Source organism: Aphelocoma coerulescens, assembly GCF_041296385.1.
Source record: "Aphelocoma coerulescens isolate FSJ_1873_10779 chromosome Z unlocalized genomic scaffold, UR_Acoe_1.0 ChrZ, whole genome shotgun sequence".
NCBI classification, from domain to species: domain Eukaryota; kingdom Metazoa; phylum Chordata; class Aves; order Passeriformes; family Corvidae; genus Aphelocoma; species Aphelocoma coerulescens.
In genome coordinates this window covers 12183249-12203261 of record NW_027184085.1, presented here as the reverse complement: position 1 = coordinate 12203261, position 20013 = coordinate 12183249, and the positions used below count along the sequence as shown (strand labels likewise).

General features: G+C 35.5%; 1 protein-coding gene across 1 annotated transcript in view; it reads right to left on the bottom strand.

Moving 5' to 3' along the window:
* Positions 1-3051: 3051 nt before the first annotated feature.
* The window catches only part of SPEF2 (sperm flagellar 2), a 78176-nt gene continuing 61214 nt past the window's right edge, over positions 3052-20013 (bottom strand). Inside the window, exons 28-34 of the mRNA XM_069002123.1 lie at positions 18225-18331; positions 16342-16524; positions 12703-12795; positions 11920-12093; positions 8719-8907; positions 8471-8593; positions 3052-3372 (exon numbers count right to left, since the gene is read on the bottom strand). Of these exons, the coding sequence (XP_068858224.1) occupies positions 3289-3372; positions 8471-8593; positions 8719-8907; positions 11920-12093; positions 12703-12795; positions 16342-16524; positions 18225-18331 (953 nt within the window). The 3' untranslated portion in view covers positions 3052-3288. The remainder of the gene's footprint in view (positions 3373-8470; positions 8594-8718; positions 8908-11919; positions 12094-12702; positions 12796-16341; positions 16525-18224; positions 18332-20013) is intronic.

Genomic DNA, 20013 nt, shown 5'->3' with positions numbered 1-20013 from the left:
AACTCTGTGTTGAGGAAATTGGCACATTTAGCTAGTTGCTTCAACATTTCATCTACTTCCCTATTAAAAATCTGCATTTTATTTTGAAGCCAAGGGTTCCAGCCATTGAATCTAGATGGTGTCTACCAGAATGAAGATGGATTCTTGTAGAAATGATATTTGAAACGCCATTAAATTTTCCCTTAGTGAAGTAAAGAGACCAAGTTCCTCACACTTTCTTATACAAAACATGATTTCCTATCATTCTTGACATTATTCTCTGAATACTTTTTAGTTTCAAATATCCTGCTTGAAGTGTAGCTATAAAAGCTGAACACGATATAACTGTAACTCTCCTCCTACATCTGAATGCAAAACTACTCAGCATTCCCCCTTCATAAAAACAAGGACCTCTTTCCTATCTGGGTCACAGCTGGGCTGGGAACTCAAAATCTCTTGAATAACTCTTGAGATACTCAGCTATACTCAAGTAGTAACTGTTGAAAAAATACATTGCAATTGTCAGGGTGTACATTCTTTGCTTTGTAAATTATCCCTTTACTTTCCCATGGAGGAGTACATGCTCACTGCATGAAGCTTGACACTTCATACAACCCACTTCACTTTCCACTCTTTGACACTGCTCTGCAATCTGCACTTAATTTCAAACTTTATCAGTAATGACTTTATGTCCCATTCTAAGCCACGGGTAAAAAAACAGTGTATGAGAAAGGCGTAATACTTGAAGAATGTTACCTAAATAGCAATTTATGATTTCCAGTAGCTGAAGCTTCTTCTTCCTTCACTCGGGTTTATGAACTGTAGGGAAGGCTTTTTGAAAATAATACCTTTTTTATTTTCTCATGGAGATCTCCAGTATGCTAAATCACAATTAAACACTTACTAATTAAAGCTGTTTTTTAATAAGAACCTAAAAGTGGAACAAAAGAAACAATTCAAAGATTATGAAACATGCAAAAGGCAGAGAAATAGATTGCAATTCTTTTCTATCCATGTAATATTTTAACATGGAAAGTAAAAAGACAAATTCTTGTGTGAATATATACATGTGATGTTTAAAACATATTGAGGATGAAACTAACCAAATTGTACATGTTATGTAAAGAAATGATTCTGGTAACAAAGCAGATTAATTTGTATGCATATCATAAAGTCTGTTGTCACAAGCAGAACGAGGATGTTGAGGTTTTAGCATGGCTTGCGGGGGCACAACAAAGTTACATCTGTTTCTGTGCTGGTGTGGTTAGCACAAACGATGTAGAGTGAAGAGACATACCATTTTTTGCCTGAAGTGATAAGCTGACTGGGTTCTATTCTGAGATTCATGTATCACATATAGATGCTTTGATCTGCTACCCCTAGACTCTCCTTTCAAAATGTTACTGTCTTTAATCAACAAAGAAATAAACCTGCCATTATTGACATCAGGTTCTAAAAATCTGAAAAAATATTTACTGCCAGATAAATTTTTTATCTGGTTTGTTAGTTGTTGTCTCACTGTAACTATGCCAGTTCCTCTGTTTTTGTATGCTGCTATTGTTTTTTTGATACAGAATTGTTTTATACCTCAAGAAGGCAATCTAGAAACCTTGTAGGGAACATCATCAAATGTTATGTGGGTACTATACTGTCATGCATACTTGGCTAAAAAGTAATAAAGATATATTAAAATATAAAAAATATCCTGTGCAGATAGCATTCTCAGCAAAGGGTAACAGTTTGTTGTTCCCTATGGGTTATATGATTTTGATGGGATTATTTGTATTCTTAAATAGCATCATATGTTTGAATACTTTGCTGAATCAAACCAGGGAAAAGAACCTTTAAACATTTTGTGCAATTTTTATGAGGGTAATGCTGAATGCAGAAAAAATATACTCCAGAATGAAGGAGCAGTGTTCAGATATGAGCTACTAAGGCAGGGTAGAATGCCAAAGGTATGCTAATATCTTGGGCAGCTGACAGACTACAAATAAACTCTATACTGAGTTCAGATAATCATAGTTACCAGTTTTCCTGTGTTTAGTCTTCAGGGAACTTGACACTGTAGATCAGACTAATACCAGAATACCACTGAAAACTGAGAATTTATTAGGCATCTCCATTTTTAATTCCAGGGGAATTATTTACAAAGAGCGTTCTGGAATGTATGTCACAAAGGCTGATGAAAAAAATAGTTCCTATCGACTTATAGCAGCCATAGACACAAGAGAAAGGAAAAATTGGATAAAACTACACTTAAAAACACAAACATCCCAGTAACAATTTCCAGGAAAGCCAGTAGACTCAGACTTCATACAGAAAAAGAAACAACCCCTTCAGCTGTAAGTAAGAAGAATATTTGAGCAGGACTCTGTTTAATCTGCCTCAGAAATCAACAGTCTCTAGGTGTCATGGTGTGCCATAGATATTTTTAGACAAGCACCTATCACACATGAAAATCTGCAGCATGCATCTGGAGTATATGGTGGCCTTGAATGCACTGAGTCAATAAAAAAAGGACTCTTGTTGGATAACTGAGAAGGTTTGTGTGGAACCCCGCTGTGAATTTCAGCCAATGATGTGATGTTCAGATTCAGCAGTGGAGCCACAAACACTGCAGTGCTTGCTTGCCTACCCTGCTGCTTCACATCAGGGCCTGCTCGGGGCCACATGCTGGGAGGGGACATGGCCAGGGAGCAGCACCCCTGACACCCACACCTCCAGGGGAGAGACAGCCTGCAGGTTTTTAGCAGGTGGTAGAGCTGAGATGTAATGCAAGGGTAGAAATAGAAAGGTTGAATGGCAAAGATTAATCATCTCCACTGTCAACAAACAATCCGTTTTCATGTACATGATGCCCCGTTTATCCTGATCTTGGAGAAAACACTGTTTTCATTTATTTTATTAGCTACAAATTGCAACATGTTTTCAATTAAAAAATTAATTAATTATATAACAAAAGCTGAATAGATATCTTAGTGCACTTGGAAGAATTGGACATATTCTTTTCTTAAACCAAATCTTAATGAACACACTACCATCTCTAATAAAGTTCAGAAACTGGTTTAATTTTATTTAAAAATATCATCAGACTGTTTAAGATGAGCAAACCATAATTTTTCCTGTTGGTGGTTTTGTTGGTTTTTTTTTTTTTTAAGTAACAGAAAATGTGTAGTTGTAATGGGATTTTGCTCTTGCAACAATAAACAAAAAACCTTTTCTCATGGAAGAGAGGACTGGACTTGTAAGACATTTCTTACAGACTTTGAGAAAAAAGATTTCTTAATGTTCATGAACAACAGTATTTCATACATTGATGTCTTCATATGTGTTTTTTTCCCCATCAGTTGATTGTGCTTCTTTGGATCTTTGGAGAAAGACTGTAATATCCTATGAACAGGAAAAAAAGAAATTTTAAAAGATCATTTCATGTTGCAGCCTGAAAACTGCAGTAATGACACCTTAAAAACTTGTGGTAGTAACACCTGTCTATCCATGGGGTGAGCTTTCCAGTGACTAGATTATGGTGAAAAACTAGCTTTGGTGGAGGTAAATTACACATTCCCCACATTACAGACAATGTTTTCCAGCAGGGCACTAGAACTCATTCAGCTGAGGTGCTATGATATCACTGAGATGATGTTTTCATGTTATCCACAGGAATTCATTGCTTTTGGTGGTTTTATAAAAAGACACTGTGTTAAAATGCAACTCTTAAACAGAGATCTTAAACATCAGCTTAAAATTATTGGTAAAGAGAGGTATGAAGACTGTTGTTTAAACCAGTAAATGTTATTCAGAACATACAAAGACAAATTCTTCAATTAGAGTTTTTTTAAAAATATGTCATATTTCAGACTGAACTTTAACAATTCCAGGAAATAGATATAAAAGAAAATAAGTAACTAACACTTGGAATAATATATACCCTCAGCAGATTAATTTTCTGCTTAGTTCTTTGTAACATTTTATCTGAATTGTTAATTTTCAATAATTTTGTATTAGCAGAATCTTCCTCTTTTCCCATTTCAGCAATACTATCCATTGTAGGATGTGTAAGTAGGATGAACAAGGAATTTCTGGTTTAAAAAAATTACATGCTGAGTGTTCACTATAAAGATAAATATTTAACTTTCTAGCATTTTCTGATATTGTCAGAATATGATTTTTTTTCCCTTTAGGAGAATAAATAACAGTCAGACTTTATATATATATATATATATATATAGTAGTTTTATATACATATCGTCCTATATATATATATATCTTGTGCATATTTTGAAGATACAGCCTTTTTTCAAAAGCAGGAGCTGCCTGAATGTAATGATGCCTTACAAACTTGCAAAATATAAGAAGCATTTCAGTGAATACAGAACTATGCTAAAAGAAAATTTTACCAGTCCCTAGTTTTAGAAGGTTTCACTAATATTTATCTTTGGCTCTAGGAAATACTTCACTATAAGAAGGCCTTTTTCAGCAAATTGAGTCAGAAAAAGTAGTTTCAATCCTGGTTTGACAAAAATAAATGTTATCAAATGTTATACTAAATACTGTCAAAAACCAGGAGATAGAGAGATTTTATATGATTTTACTATTTACTATAAACAGATTTATTACGTCTGTCTTTAATGAAGGAAACTTACTTTTTTTTAACATGAACACATATTATTTATATTTCTTTAAGAAACAACATCTTTTCTGTACATTAAATTTTATAAGACTATTTAGGGATGGGATACATGCTCTAGAGAAGCATAACATAGGTCTCTTTTTTTAATGAGGTATTTAAACACTGAGTTAGATTTTCCTTTTCTTCCACACTGGGACATTTAAAACACCACATGAAAAAAGCTTCTTGGGTTTCACAAGTATTACAATTACAGCTTATGACTAGACAGTGATTCAGCAGTCCTCTTTTTATGTCAAAGTATTGATACATGGTCCAGTTCATAATTTGCATTTAGTATAATCTGCATGAACTCTCCCTATGACAAGAAGCACTTTCACTTTGTGAAATGATACATGGAGTTCTGAATGTTCATTGAATTGTGTAATATTAAATGGCTGCTGTGGGTATAAACAGGTTTTGTAAATAATTCTTCAACATACTAATAAGTGTTATTTGATAAAGACATGTTAACTATACATTAAGAGAAATCTTGCTTCAGTGGAACTGCTCTCTGAAAGAATATCTGAATTATGTTACTGAAATGATTAACAAAATGAGCAACAGTAACAGCAATAGCCATATGACTATGACAATTAATTTAGAAAGAACAAGCATAATGCAAGGGCCTGTGCTAAATGTTTTCAAAATAGGAAAAACATAGAAATGTAATGTGATATCCCTTTCTTCAAAACCAGAGCTTTTTAAAAAGGGCTATTCAGGATTTGAAAGCAGAATAAGAAATGTAAAACAATTTATCCAATGCATAATATTTTTGATATAAACAAACTGAATTATCAAACTACCTTATCTTCAGTAATTATAAGAATGTAGTCCACCCAAATTAAAAAATACTGCATTAAGAATTATAGAAGTAGAATATATCCCAAAATTTTCCTTTAAATTTATCACTATCAAAATGTAGAATTACCAAAATATATGCTTGTTTCTGTACTACCATATCTGTGACAGTAAATAACGAGCCCTGTAGACAACCCCTTAATTGACCAAACAAAATAGACAAACACACACAGCAGAAAAAGCAGATTGCTTGCTTTTCCCATCTGAATCAGCTGATCTAATAAAAATCTTCTCTCATTTTTTATTAAATTTATTTAAAGAAAATTTAATTGAGCATGTAATGAAGTGCCTTCATAAAAATACACATATGTTTATGTGTCAGCTGCCTATTCTCAAGGAATAAATTTCATCTGATAAGTGAAAAAAATGTGTTGATAATGGTAAACACTTGAAAGTTCTAGATAGGACCAGAAAACTTTGTAATCAGAACAGAAAAGACAAGATGAAAAAGTAATAGAATTCCTGGGCTTATTTATTTCTAGAAATTTTACTAAGGCTGACAGAAGGATCATCATCATGTATTACGTTGCCAGCCCCCTGGCAGAGAAAACAAAATCCCTGCAAAAGACAATATATCTCACATGGAAAAAATATTTTTTGAGACATGACAGATAATAATGGTTGAAATTGAACAGGTCATCAAGATTCAAAAGAATCAGGTATCCTAACTCAAATTTAAAAATTTGTAAGCTAGATATTCCCTTTATAGTTTTCAGCAAAACATTTTACTTTCTGCTGTTTATGACTGCATTAGTAGAAACATTTTAACTTTTAGAAACCACACCCTAACTTGCTATATTTATCTTGTAAAAGATCTCAAAATAACAGCACTTTGGTTGACTTTCATTTTTATAGACATCTCTGAGGAGAATTTCTGCAAAAATAATTGATGCTAAAAATACTGTCTTGGAAAGAAAAAAGTTCACCTGTTCCCCAAATATGGAATTGATACAGGAAAAATCATCCTGGAGTCTGTATGTTTCAGACCAGAATTGTAACCTACTCAAAAGAATGGCCCCTTGGTTTCTATGCCTGTTTGCTGGGGAACATAACACTGTTTTTATAAACCTGAGTGTTGATTTCATGCATAAAACAGAAGTCTGTATTTAACAGTACTGTCAAGGAATGAAATATTCTGGGTTAAATACAGAAACCATAGAGTAGTGTATTTGAGATACAATCAGTATAAGCCTTTTCAAGAGGAAATGTTAAGTATTACAAATGAGAACTGAAGCTCTGTGTCATCTAACTGTTGAGTCAGGAGATACAGGCATCAATGGAACCTGCCAAATAAGTGGAAAGATGTCTAATTTAAGTGGAATGATACCAATATATAAACAAGATGGGGAAACTCCTTTGGGCTAGAAACTCGTGCACTGAAACCCTCAGTTACTGCCAAGATTCATATACACTATCCTACAGCTTTTCTCATAGGCTGACAATTTTTATAACTGTAGTGCCCTGAATATCTCCTACCAGCCAGAAATAACATAGGTGATTGATGGTAGTAATCAAATTTAAACATGTACTACAATCTACTCTTTAAGCTATGTAACAAAGTTCCTCCTAGAAATGGTAAGGGAAGATTAGAAATTTTACTAAAGAATAGACACTGTGAGTTTGATTTTCAGCTATTGGCCAGTGTGAAAAAGTTTAACAGAGTCCCTGCAAATTGCCAAGCATGTAGATATGGCTTTACTCAGTTTACATCCTAATCAAGCTTTAATTTAGGTTTCATCATGTTTGTTCTTCATGAAGAGGTTGCATCACGTTAAATGTTACGAAGTCAGTGAGGGTTTGTGTAAACAACAGTTCTTGATGTGGAACACATCTAGAGAGCTGGTTTAAAAAACGCTTTGGTCTACAAGAAGTTCAGTGAGGTTGGAAAAAAAATCAAATCAGAAAATTCAGTATTCAATTAAATAAAAGGAGTCAGGAAGAAAGAATGCAGAAGGGAAGAGAGGGATGACCTAACATTACATGGCGTCTGTCTTCCCAAATTGGCTGAGACATCAACATAGGCAGGATGGATACCCATTTATAATCTTCAATTGTATTTTCTTTGTTTATATTTTCTATAACTTTCTACTGTAGCAAATGGATTTTTAACCCTCACTTTTACTGACTAAATACATTCTTTTATTCTTTTGTCTTTTACTAACAACGCTTATGAGTGATGTAGTAAATGCTGGGCAATTCACATCCTACAAGTGAGGAATATAATTAAGAAATAGCAAGTTCCTCCTGAAGTATCATGTATCTTACTCAGATTTACATTTTGCAGGACACTATGGTGGTGATCATCTAAAATCTGTGAAGACTTTATACTTGATGTGGGACATGCACATGCAAGAATCCTCTCATCTTCTCATGCTAGTTTCTTACACCATGTATATTGACTACTTTTGCCAGAGCTTGTTATCTTAAATAGGGTGATTCTCTGACCCAAATTTGCCTTTTGTGCAACTGTTTTAAAGCATGTTTAAAGATAAGTGCCGGCAGCAGGGAACCTCTAGAGAATGTCAGGGAAGAATACTTGGACCTGTACTACCTCTGCATGCCCTTTTCTGCTGCCTGGTTGGTCTAGGATGGAACAGGATCTACCACATATCCTACAGTGTCCTGCAATACAATCCTGTTGAGAGGATAATTCAACCAGACTCCTTTCTATGGATGGGAAGAAAGGCAAATCCTCATTGGACAAAGCAAGTGGAAAACCTGTAGGCAGCTCCAGGCCAGCAAGACTTGTACAAAGAACAGGTCAGAATGAAGCACAGTCTTTGATGGATGGAATTTTCATGGGACACAAAACATCTGATCTACCCTACAGCTGCTGGGCTGTATAGCTGATCTATATGGCAAATTGGCAGTACCTGTATTAATTACATGTACATTTCTGGGATAACGCAAATTTAAGCATGTGTGCTTACAAAGTCCTTGGTCCCAGAAAGCAATACTTACAGGAAGTTTGTATTCTTGGCATGTGTTGATCAAGTCTTCCATGAAAGGGTGCTTCAAAAGGAGTTCAACTGCAATGGGTGTCAGATCTTCAGCACCTAATTCTTGGTACATCTTGATGAAATGCTTTAAGTAAAAATAATACATGGTCAATTTATTGTTTAAAAGAATTGTGGAAAAGCAAATATTACAAAATATTTTTTTAACATATGATGCAAGCTACAAAACCTTTCTTGAATCACTCTTCCTACCTTATCATAGCTGTCTGCCTTCTCCAGAGGGCTAAATCTATGTTTATTTTCATCTTTACTTCCTCCAGTATGAAACATTTTGAGTAGAGATGTCACTGAAATAATTTCTTCACCTGTGTAATTCAAGACTTCTTTTTCATCTTCTGTTGAAGTCTTGTCATTTGACAGTATGTTGGGGCTTGAAGAATCCTAAAAAATAAAGCACAGGTATCATGCTTGGGAATAAACAGTCTGTCAGTAGATGATCTGTTTAGTTAAACACTCATGAGAACCAGTGGATTACACTTCCAGACTTCAGTTCTTACAAAACAAAAATCATCAACTCACACAAAATTATCTACTACACTGTAGCATAGAGGAATAGATCCTGAGAGTCCAGAAATATCCATAATGTTGGCATTACCAGAAATTGAATACACAGCTTTTTCCAGGAAATGTGGCCAACATTGCACAGAAAAACTAGTATTTCTCAGAGCAACAAAACATAAAAATATTTAATAGTTAAAACTACAATACCAAAAACTTTGTGTTTATTTAAGGAGCAAACTGGGTAATTCTGGATGTTCCCATGAAAAAAACAGTATGAATTTTCTAGTCCAAATTAAAGAGTCACTGCAAGAACTTTGGCCAACAGTTAACCATCTCTCCAGAGAAACATATATTTTCTAGTTTATGCAGAAAAATTAAGTTTACTTTAAGCAAGCAATTAGGTAATTTTGTGGTGATATTAGAGCTCAAAGAGAAAAAAACCAAAAACTAAACAAAAAACCTGCTGTAGAGATTTGTGAGCACAAAGATGAGAAAGGACCTCACAAAGGTGAGCAATGCTTTGACTAGGTTATGCCACCGTGTAGACTAGCCAATAACAACAGGAAATTGCATTTAATTGAACAAACCATTTCTTTCCTCATTAGGAGGGAGAGACTGCTGAGGTTCAGTCACACCTGTGCTATGTGCCTTGGGCCTTAATGTATTTTATTTTGAGCACAGGAGGACCAGAGTCATTCATACAGTCTTTTTTAATACACAGTAGTCAGCACTGAAGTTGTTCTGTCTCTCACAGCATTGTTTACACTGAACTGTGAGACCTACACAAGCGATAACAACATTGTTTAGACTTAGAACGAAGGGAATAAAAGAAGTCTCAAGAATGTGTGTCTGATCTTCTCTTAACAACATGAAGGCTTCAGATATACAGATACCAATGAGAAGTGGTTACAATTATAAGCACAGGACAAAAAAAAAGAGACAAATTAGGTGCAGTTCTGTTAAGTGCCTACATATGAGCCAGCTACCTAGGACGTAAAACTTCCTAGAGATGAGCTGGATAGCTCTTTATATTTCACAGATGAATGTTCCACTGATAACATTTACTAAATTTCCAGTACCTGGAGTGAGAATTTTTAGATCACATGTAAACAGCCACAGAGAAACAACAGTTTGGGTTCTTAATTTGATCCTGAAAACCACTTTGGATGTCTTCGGGACTCTGTGTATTTGATGGAGCTTGGCTCAAACATGACATGATATCAATGCACAGTTTAGTTTTTGCCCCCTTAGTGAAATGCTGGCTCTACTAAAGCCTATAGAGAAATTAATTCACTTCAGTGGAATGGGATTTCTTTTCTTGTCTTTTGTCTGTATTCAACATTATTGTTTAGGCGCATAGGCATGGAACACAAGGCAGAAGAAAAAAGAAAATATTAAAATTATGTTCTATCAGTCCTGTCATTCTGAGCAACAGCTTAGACAATTATAAAGTCAAAGAGAATCCACACAAGCAAGATCAATTTAACATCTAATTCTTGGATATTCCTCAGTTTCTGAGGGACTCTCCAAGCTGAATTAGGCACACAATCTATCTGTCTAATACACTGTGAGACATGTATCAGACATAGCACAGATTCACAGAGCCAACGCCTCCAGTGAGAAAGAAGGCATGAGCAAATGCTCAGGTTAGATAAGCATTCTTTCTTTCTTCTCAGAGATGCAGTTAATTCTGGCTGAAGGCAAATGCTCCCCATCATTCGAGACTCACAGCCTTAAGAAGCTGTTGACACACAGATGATAATGACAGTGCTATTACTTATATATTACAAAACTTCCAACGAAACAGATTAAACCAAGCAGAAAATGGAAAAAAGGAGAACAAGTGTAGCTTTATATCCAGTGAGATGAAAGTTAGAACTTTCTGGGAAATTAGGGACTGGTCCACAATATCTAATTGGGAACATTCTGTGCTCTCCTAGAAAATGTGGAAAGGAATTTGTCTTATTCAGTCTCTTCAGTGTAGAAAAACTCTGTTATGCCAAATAAAACACAGGGAAGTATAATAACTTCTATCATTTGAAATAATAAAATGCTATTTTGCAGATGTATATGATTATCCTGCGTAGTAAAATAATGCCTTTTCTGTACTGTTTCTAGAGATCTGAACCGTACTTTAAGTTCTGGGCAAGTGCTAGAGTCTCTGTGGTTGCGACAGGGCAATGAATCCTTTTATAATCTGAAGCAGCAACCTCTTTACAAGGTGTGTACAGGTAAATAATTTAAGTCTCAAAAAGTGACTTTTACTTCAATACTAAGTAATTGATGCATGCATTGGACTAATTGCAGTTTTAAGACTTTAACAATAACAACAGACTCCAGAAATACTCATAATGTTCAAAAGACAAGTTTCATTTGATGTGACAATACATTCATCATGGTTGAAAAAATAATTTAAAAATTATTTTGTATAAAACTATTATTAATCCTTCTGGTTTATGGATAAACCTAAATACTTGGAAATAACACAACAAAGATGTGTCTGAGTACCCCAATTAGTGGGTAACACAGTGGAAAATAAAGTAAGACCACCAATAATATCAGGTTTTGTATCTTGAGATAGTATTACTGTAAGTCACACTACAGGGATTGACAGCTGGCCTAAGATTAAGCAGAAGAATTACTTCCATTTATAAGTACAAGAAGTAGTCACCAGTAAGTATCTTAAACTTTCATTATTATCTGGCAAGCAAATTTCCAGACTTTTGAAAGAGTCCTTCTGAGTATTATTACCAATGCAATGTTCCCATGAATTCAGTGAGACTACTTGTAAGGACTACAGATACTCATGATAAGCAAATATAGAGAAACTTAGTTAATTTATAATTTGACAGCACTACTACTATTCTCTAGTATTTTTCTGTAATATTTTACCGCACATGGAAGGGAAGCTTCTTTTTTTCTGTGAATATATGTTCCAGTAGCAATGCTAAATGCTCTGTATACACCTTCAACTGGATCAGAGTGGGAGGCAAAATAAAGCAGCATCTCAGTATAGTTCAGCAGAGCAGGGTCTTTTCTGGTATCCGCAAATAAACTGAAGAAAAGCTATAAAGGGCAAAAATACACAAATTAATTTCTATAAGTGGAATTAAACACAATGCAAATCAAGGACTGTAGGGGATAGGATGAAATACAGTAATTACTGCTAATAAGAGCCAACTATACTTAAAAACATGTTGAGGCTCTACAAATCAAGGCTGTGATAAATCATAAATATGTGTTAAGTAATTCAAGGAAACAAATTGAATTTCACAGAAAAGGGAGAAATCAATAAAGCCTTGTATCATGACAAATATGTTGAAAGCATTTTTTGTATTCAGATTATTATTAGCCCCCTCTTTCATGGAAAATTCTATGAGCTCAGATGCAGTGATCATTTGCCTCTCATTCTTAACAAAGCTGGTTGTTTTGCAGCAAAATTAATGTCATTCAAAGAAAAAGAGGAATAATTAAGTCTTTCTGAGCAGACTATGATTTAGAATACTCAAGGATGATTCTTGGATTCCTTCCTACATTATCCTGAAGCACCACTTGACCTGAAAAAAAAAATCAAAATTGCAGCACTTACTGAAAAACAAGGACCCAAAAACCTCTGAAATGAGACCTCTCATGTTTGAATAGTTATCTTTTCAAAATACCTATGTTTTCAGTTACCTTTTTGAGGTATTTCAGCCTATCTAAAGGCACAGGTTCCTTGCAACTTTCTGTTATGCTTAGATCTTCATTTCCATTAAACCATAAGCCAGCCTGATTTAAAAAAAAAAATAAATAAAAAAAAGTTTGTTTATTTTCACACATTGAAACAAGGTGGTCTTTATACTCTCACTGTTCAACAGAAAGCCTAATTTCTGGACTTAATCAAATTGAATTTGTTATTAATATACAATGACATGAGAATAATTAAGCTGCTGTTTATACATCATAATGGATACTTGAGAAATTACTGAAAATCAAGTAGGATACAAGTGAATATATGGTTTTGAAAAAAGTGAAAATTGACTACGTAGTTGTAAGTCTATGCTGCCAAAGAAGCTGAATATGATATGGAGTTTCTATGCAAGTATAGGTGCAGAGAGAGAGGACAGCTGAAGCAACTCAAATTCCCAGTGGAAGGTTATTCCTGCTATTCTCAGTGAACATTCCTTGTCATTGTTTCTTGTAATGGCAGTAGGACCTCAAAACAATTGCCATAAATTGCTCAAAAAGAATACAACAAAGATTGCAATAAAACCAATTCAGATTTCCTAATCAATCCAGTAATTTGAAATTAGAGGGCTAAACTTAAGTGTGACAATTTCTGTTCCTGTTCTTCTCATAACTGCGTATGCAAAAGTTCCAAACCACAATACTATCAGTAACACAAACTGCAGGCCATCACATACAGCAGATACACAGGCAATATGAATCAGCTGCAGACCAAACTCTTCAGATCAATGCAGATGGTTGAACTGAGTCACTCTGGACAGTCTCTGGACATTGCCAGAACGTTCTCTAGAGCACATATTTTATGTGCCTACCTGTACAGTTCTATTCTGAAAAAGGAGCTTCAGATGTGTTCATATGTGTGTTGATGAACTTTTAAAGTTCTTCTCAGTCTTAAAGCAAGTGAGACTGTTGATTCAGAATTAGCACTCCCATGGAAGTTTGGAAGAACCAACAGGGAGTATAGATCTACAAACAAATTAGTTGTTTACTGCATGTTTACTACCTTGTAATACTGAAACAATGAAATTAATTGCTTGGTTATTATTATAGTTGAAACAGGATCCTGTGCTAGAAAGAATATTTCTGGTCTGTATGTCTTGTAATGGTTAGCTTATTTGCAAACTCTCACACTTCAGTAAAACTTAAAGCAATAGAAAAATAAATGCACAAAGATCTGCACTTTTTGTGGGTTTTCTGGCTTTGCAGAGTTGTTTCTTGGAAAGTCTGTGGTGGGCAGGGATTGGCAGGTGCAGCTAGAGTTTTAGATGAACCAAAGAAGTTCTGAAAATGACAGGCCTCAAGATGAACACAGCCTTTATTATTTTTTTTAGAAACCAACACTAGGTGATTGGAAAAAAAATTACAATAGAGGGTCTATGAAATTTATTCAAAACAGTTTGAAAATTATATTTAGTATCACCAAACAAATCTAGAAACTGGCAAGACTGTGCAGAACACACACATAGATATGTTGTAGCGGGTTCAGTTTGTAACCAGGCAGAAACACCAATTTAATGCAGTGGTTTTGTCCAAAATACTCATTACTATTTACCTTCTGTGAGATAAGAATTAGGAGAAATGCAAAGCAGGCACCAAACTTGAAAGAATAAAAAATAAATTTATTAATAGGCCTAAAAGAGGGAAAAAGAAAAAAAAAATCATACCACACCTTCAGAACTCTTCTCCTCCCCCCACCTTCCTCCCTTCTCCCACTGACAATGTAAAAAGACAACCCTTGAGATGTTCAGTCTGTTTATCACTTCCATAATAACCTTGTTCAGTCCATTTAGGAAGAGGAGTCTCTCTTGCCTGCACTATGAAAACATTGTCACAACAAGACAGCCGCCCAGGCTGGTTCTCTGCTCACATGTGAGTCCCTTCCCCCGACTTGCAGCTTTTCCCACAACTGTTTTCGAGGGTCCACTCTTGAATTACTGGGGTACAATTTTAAGGTTGAGCCCTTCAGAAACAAAAGTTCTCTTCACCCATCTCTGGGAGCATTTCATCTCTAAGAACAGAGGCCCTTCTCCTTCCCTGGGAGCAAAGGGTCCTCCTCATCTTCATCTCCAGGACTATCTCTGGGAGCATCTCTAGGACCTGAGGTCTTCTCCTTTCCCATTTGGAGCAAAAGTCCTCATCGCTTCCATCTCTCCCTGTTCAAACTTCTCATGAAATTACAGCTGTGTCAGCATCTGCCTATCTCAGCACAGGTGCTTTTGCTCACAAGTACAAATTGAACGCTCCACCCCCCATGCCTTCATGAAATTACAACGGGTATTCTGATACATCATAGCTTTACAACAGAATTTCAGCTTTAAGCATCTCCTCTTTCTCTTCCTTCAGGTTTTCAGCTCTTCACAGCACTAAAAGGGTTGATCTCACCTCGGCCTTGCAGCTGGAATGTCGCTTATCGCTGTTGGTCACACGATCTCTGCCGGACAGTGGTGCAGCTTCAGCTGAATCTTGGCCGAACTGGAGAGGGGGAGCCGAGCTGCTCCAGCTGCCCACAGCAGAGCTGTGGGGGGGGTTCAGCAGGTGGAAGAGGGCCCATCAGCTCCAGGATGGCCGTGGGCCGGCCTGGCCTGGCCCGAGCAGGGCCTGGGCCGGGCCCGCTGGCCCCCACACAGGGCCCTCAGCCACCTCTCCCAGCACTGGAAATGAGAGAGAGCTCTGCCTGGGGTTTGTCTACTCTTAAGTGTGGATCACAGAGGCGGTCAGAACTAAAATGGCTAAAAAACTTGTCCATATTCAAACAGGCGAGCTGATAGGTTCTGTCAGGTCACAGAGGAAGCTGTAAGCACCCCTTTGCAAGAACATCACTTCCGGGACTATGCTTGCTAACCCATGACAGATGTGCATCTACAGACAATTATATGTGCGTATATATGATACTTACAGCTATTATGGCCTACGAGAGAGAACTAGCAGTCATTCTAAGTATGATTAAAAATGCAAAGTAAAAGTAAGTGAAAATGAGCAGAATCTTGCTTAAAGAACAAAAATGTATTCATTTATATTTGTTATGTAAATGTAAATATACTCTTTTACAAAACTACCTTCCTGAAAAATCTTGCAGAACTATGTGACAATTCAAATAGAAGTTGTCTTCAGAGAAATTATTGAAGAATTTTATAATTTTCCATGTATTCAAGGCATGAGGAATGATCTTAACTTGAGAAAATTAATTATTGGAAAAAATCTGGAAATATTTACTTAAAATGCAGCTGATGAGATGAAACTGAAATCCTTATTTTTGCTTGGAGCAAATGATCTTATTCAGTGTCAAGTAAGTTAATAGTCATCAAAGTGCACATGGAATGGTTTCTTTAAAACAGAAGGGATTTTCACTTGAGATTAATTTATGGGAAAAGTAGGAAAATCAAGTAAAAAGTAAGTTTAATTAGCCTGATTTGTGGAACTGTGGACAAGATACATACTAGGCTATCAATTTCCTGAAAACACTTTTTAGTAGAAAGCTCCCTCAAACCCGAAGCATTTAAAATTCAGACTGTTTCTCAAAGTGAATAAACCAAACAACATATCATTCACCAGAAAAAAACTTGCTAGAAAAGATAAAAGGATTATAACCTGCATATAGTGCTCCTCTGTAACAAAGCCTGATCCGGTGACATCAACAGACTGGAAGCCATGCAGTGTTTTGAGGAGTTGTGTCACAGAAGGCACTGGCCAAGGCTGTGCTGCTGCCAGCAAGAATCTGCGCCAGTCAGTAAGTTCTGAGTTCACTGTGAATTCACGTGCCAAATTTTGGAACTATAAAACCAAAATAATAAATATTGTCAAATACATGTGCATAAACACACTCTTTCAATATGCTACGTATCCTTAGGTTTTTTCCTGGATAGGATAAATAAGGTTCTGCAGTGCCATTTCATATTTCTAAAAAGGGCATGTATAGCTAAACGAAATAGGGCATGGGCCACTGTGTGTCGACTGTCATGTGCAGTTGGTATTCTCTAAATAAATACCCTAAACAGGCATCTAAATCTAAACTGCTTATGAGACATCATTCCTTAGAACATGCTAACCCCTGAACCATGCTCTGTTTTGTGAGAGTACCAAGAACTGAACTGACAATTCAGCAGCATGAGCACAAAATCCTTGGTCCTGTGCCCTGGCCCTGTTACTCTCACAGGTGTCTACCAAGCAGCTTTTCTCTGCTCCAGCATTATTTATAGTTGGAAAAAAGCCATGCTAGAAAAGCTGCTTTGCAGCTTGCTGTGTATGTCTTTGCACCAATGAAGTTGTTGCATGTATTCAGCAGAGGAGAACACATGCAAAATCTCCTGACAGAGCATTGCAGAAGCTGTGTCTGAGAGGGGGAACCAAAACAGCCAAGGTCAATACTGCCCTGTGTCATGTCTGCACAGCCCTGCCCCACACCCAGCTCTCCCTGTCAAGGGAAGCGTCTGGGTTGCTCCAGACTGCAGTCTGAGAGGAAGAAATGTGTTCACAAGAAGAAGGGCCTGGGGCAGCACAGAGTGAGACAATTTGGTGACATTGTGGATAACATCTGTCCTAACATTGGCCAGAACAGCACTGATTATTATTTATTGAAAATTTGTTTGAGATTCTATTAAGTCACACAGTGATGAAATGGTGAGTTCAGCTCAGAATACCTTGTGCAAAATAAATATATACCTTAGCTTATGCTTTGTGAGTTCCCTTTTGTAAGTAAGTTCATGCTTCCACAATAAATTTCAAAGTCTAATTCAAAAATGGTACTTTTAAGGAAAGAAAATTCTATTATTAAAATAAAGATAGGATTTATAAGCACTAAAAGTTCTCAAAGAATACAGAACATGAGATACATGCACATTTGATCTATTAGTAGACAATATTTGATGGATAGCTTTCCTTGTATAATTAATTTATTGTACTAAGATTAGGTTTTTATATAGTCAAGATGACAGATGGGACTAGTTTTCACTAAACTCACTGGAACTACACAACTTTAAACTTTAACTGTAAAATGTTTTACTCATGCAGTTCATCTGTGTGAAGAATATATGAATAATTCTGTGAAATGATGTGGAATCCAATTAAAATTTTAATGTGAATCACAGTTTACTGTCAGAAATAGTTATCAAAACTGGCTGAAACAAGTCAAGATTTCCACTCCATAGGCTTACCAGCAACATCTGAAAGAAAAATTGATTCAGAATGGAAGATCTGGAAAGACTAAATTCTAAGTTTTTGTGTTCCTAAATCTGAAAACCTTGGACGATGTCTTAAGAACTGATATAATTTGAAAATTGTAAATAAATGCACTCCTGACAAAATTTCTGGTACAGTGACTTCCATAATCCTTCTCTAGTGAAACAGAAGAATTTTAAAGAAAAACTGATTCTGTCCTGTAATATTATAATCTTCATTTTACCATAATAAGGACAATGCTGCATCTTCTACACAAACCAATACTCCAGTTGAAGAGAATATAGGGGTTAACTTACATCTGGAAGTGTTAAGTTCTTCCATGCATCAGGAAAGCAGTTTATTCCAAGATTCAAATTAACCAAGCCACTAAGAGTTTCAATAAATAATTTCTTTGGTATAAAACCTAATAAAAAAATCAATATAGAAATATGTTTAGCCTTCTAAATAGACTTCCTCTGTTAAAAAAATGAAGTCTATTTTTTCATTTTAATGCTCATATGAAAAAGTTGTTTATTTTCCTATTATGCACTACTGATAATGCTAATATCTTCCAAACCAAACATAAAATCCCCTCATTTATAATTAATCATGTGTGACCTATCTAATAGCAAAATTTCAAATATTTTGCCGCACTGCAATTCTTCTCGTACTTGTCCTGATCTGAATTAAGACCACTAATCCATCCTCACACAGTCTACACTGACAATTAATGAGCTCTTCACAGACACCAATCACACAGAGTTCTGTGTATGGAATACCTACCAACGTTTTCTTCCACTCTGCTCTTTCTAATTAATCATAAATCTATCTTCACTCTTTAAAGCAAGTGCATGCTAGAGAATGGGCTGAAAAACATGCACTGTTGAACTCTGAAACAAACTTTAACTGTTTGAAAAGCTTCTCAGAACTGATGTGTGCGAGTTAAAAACAGCTCCATTAATTTTATTTTAAATAAATCCTAAGAAAAAAAAAGTAAGTGCAGCAAATCCTTTTTGTTTCTTAAGTAGGAATAGATTTGCTTATGAGCAAACAGAAACTTCATACTTCATGTATAGTATTAAAAACCAAAATTATGTATAAAAAATTTTAACAGACAGATATGAGTCTTTTCTTTCAGAAATGCACTTTGCTGGGTCAATGAGAGTTCACTGCAAAACAAAAACATTAGCAACAAAAATGTAAAATAAGTTTCAAGTTCTTTAAATTTTTAGAGATAAAGCTGACTTGGTCAGGTTGTGATCAATTCCATTGCATCAAAACAGGAGTTTTCAGATCACCTTTAAAAGCAAACACAATCACTGGAAAGACTTACTTATTTTTTTCCTTTTTCTAGTAAAACTTCTTGTTCTTTTGAAAAGGCATAGCTGTGCACATTCTATGGCTAAGACAATTTGTTTGAAGTGAAACAGTGAAGTAAAATTTAAGTTTATGAAAAAGATATGTGATAGGAATATAAAGAATGTGTTTGAATACTAATTTCATCACATCATTTATTCAAGATCAAGCTGCCAATCTGAATGAATGGTCTGCATCTCTGTAGACCTGTTTACCTCCAATCAGGATTACCTCCAAATCCAGGAGTAATGCTCTCAGCATCTTAAAAGGCAGAGAAATCCTACACATATATAAGCTTGGAGAGAAGAGGACAAAAACAGATTTGAAAAGTCTGTTGGAAGAGGAAGAAGGAAGGGAGAAACACCTGGACTTGAAGCCTTAGTATCCTCCCACATATTTCAGCATGAAAGCAAAAGCTGGGGAAAAAATACCGTCAAACTGTAACAGTGTTCTGATGTGACATCTTGAAAGTTTTTGAGTTATCTACACTGAGAAAGAACATCTTCTAAAAATCATGTGATAAATCATGTCCTGTTTACTGAAGCACACTGGATTGCTAATATAATAATTTTAAGGTAATCAGAGATTTGGGTTCTTTTATGAAAACTTCAAGCTTCATGAATCAGATCATTTCCATATGGCACAATGAAGCCTATATCACAGAAGCAAAATTACTGGGACACTTCATATAAGGTTCAATAAACCAGGTAACATTTTAGTGGTTCATGGGGAAAACAGGCTACGGTCCAT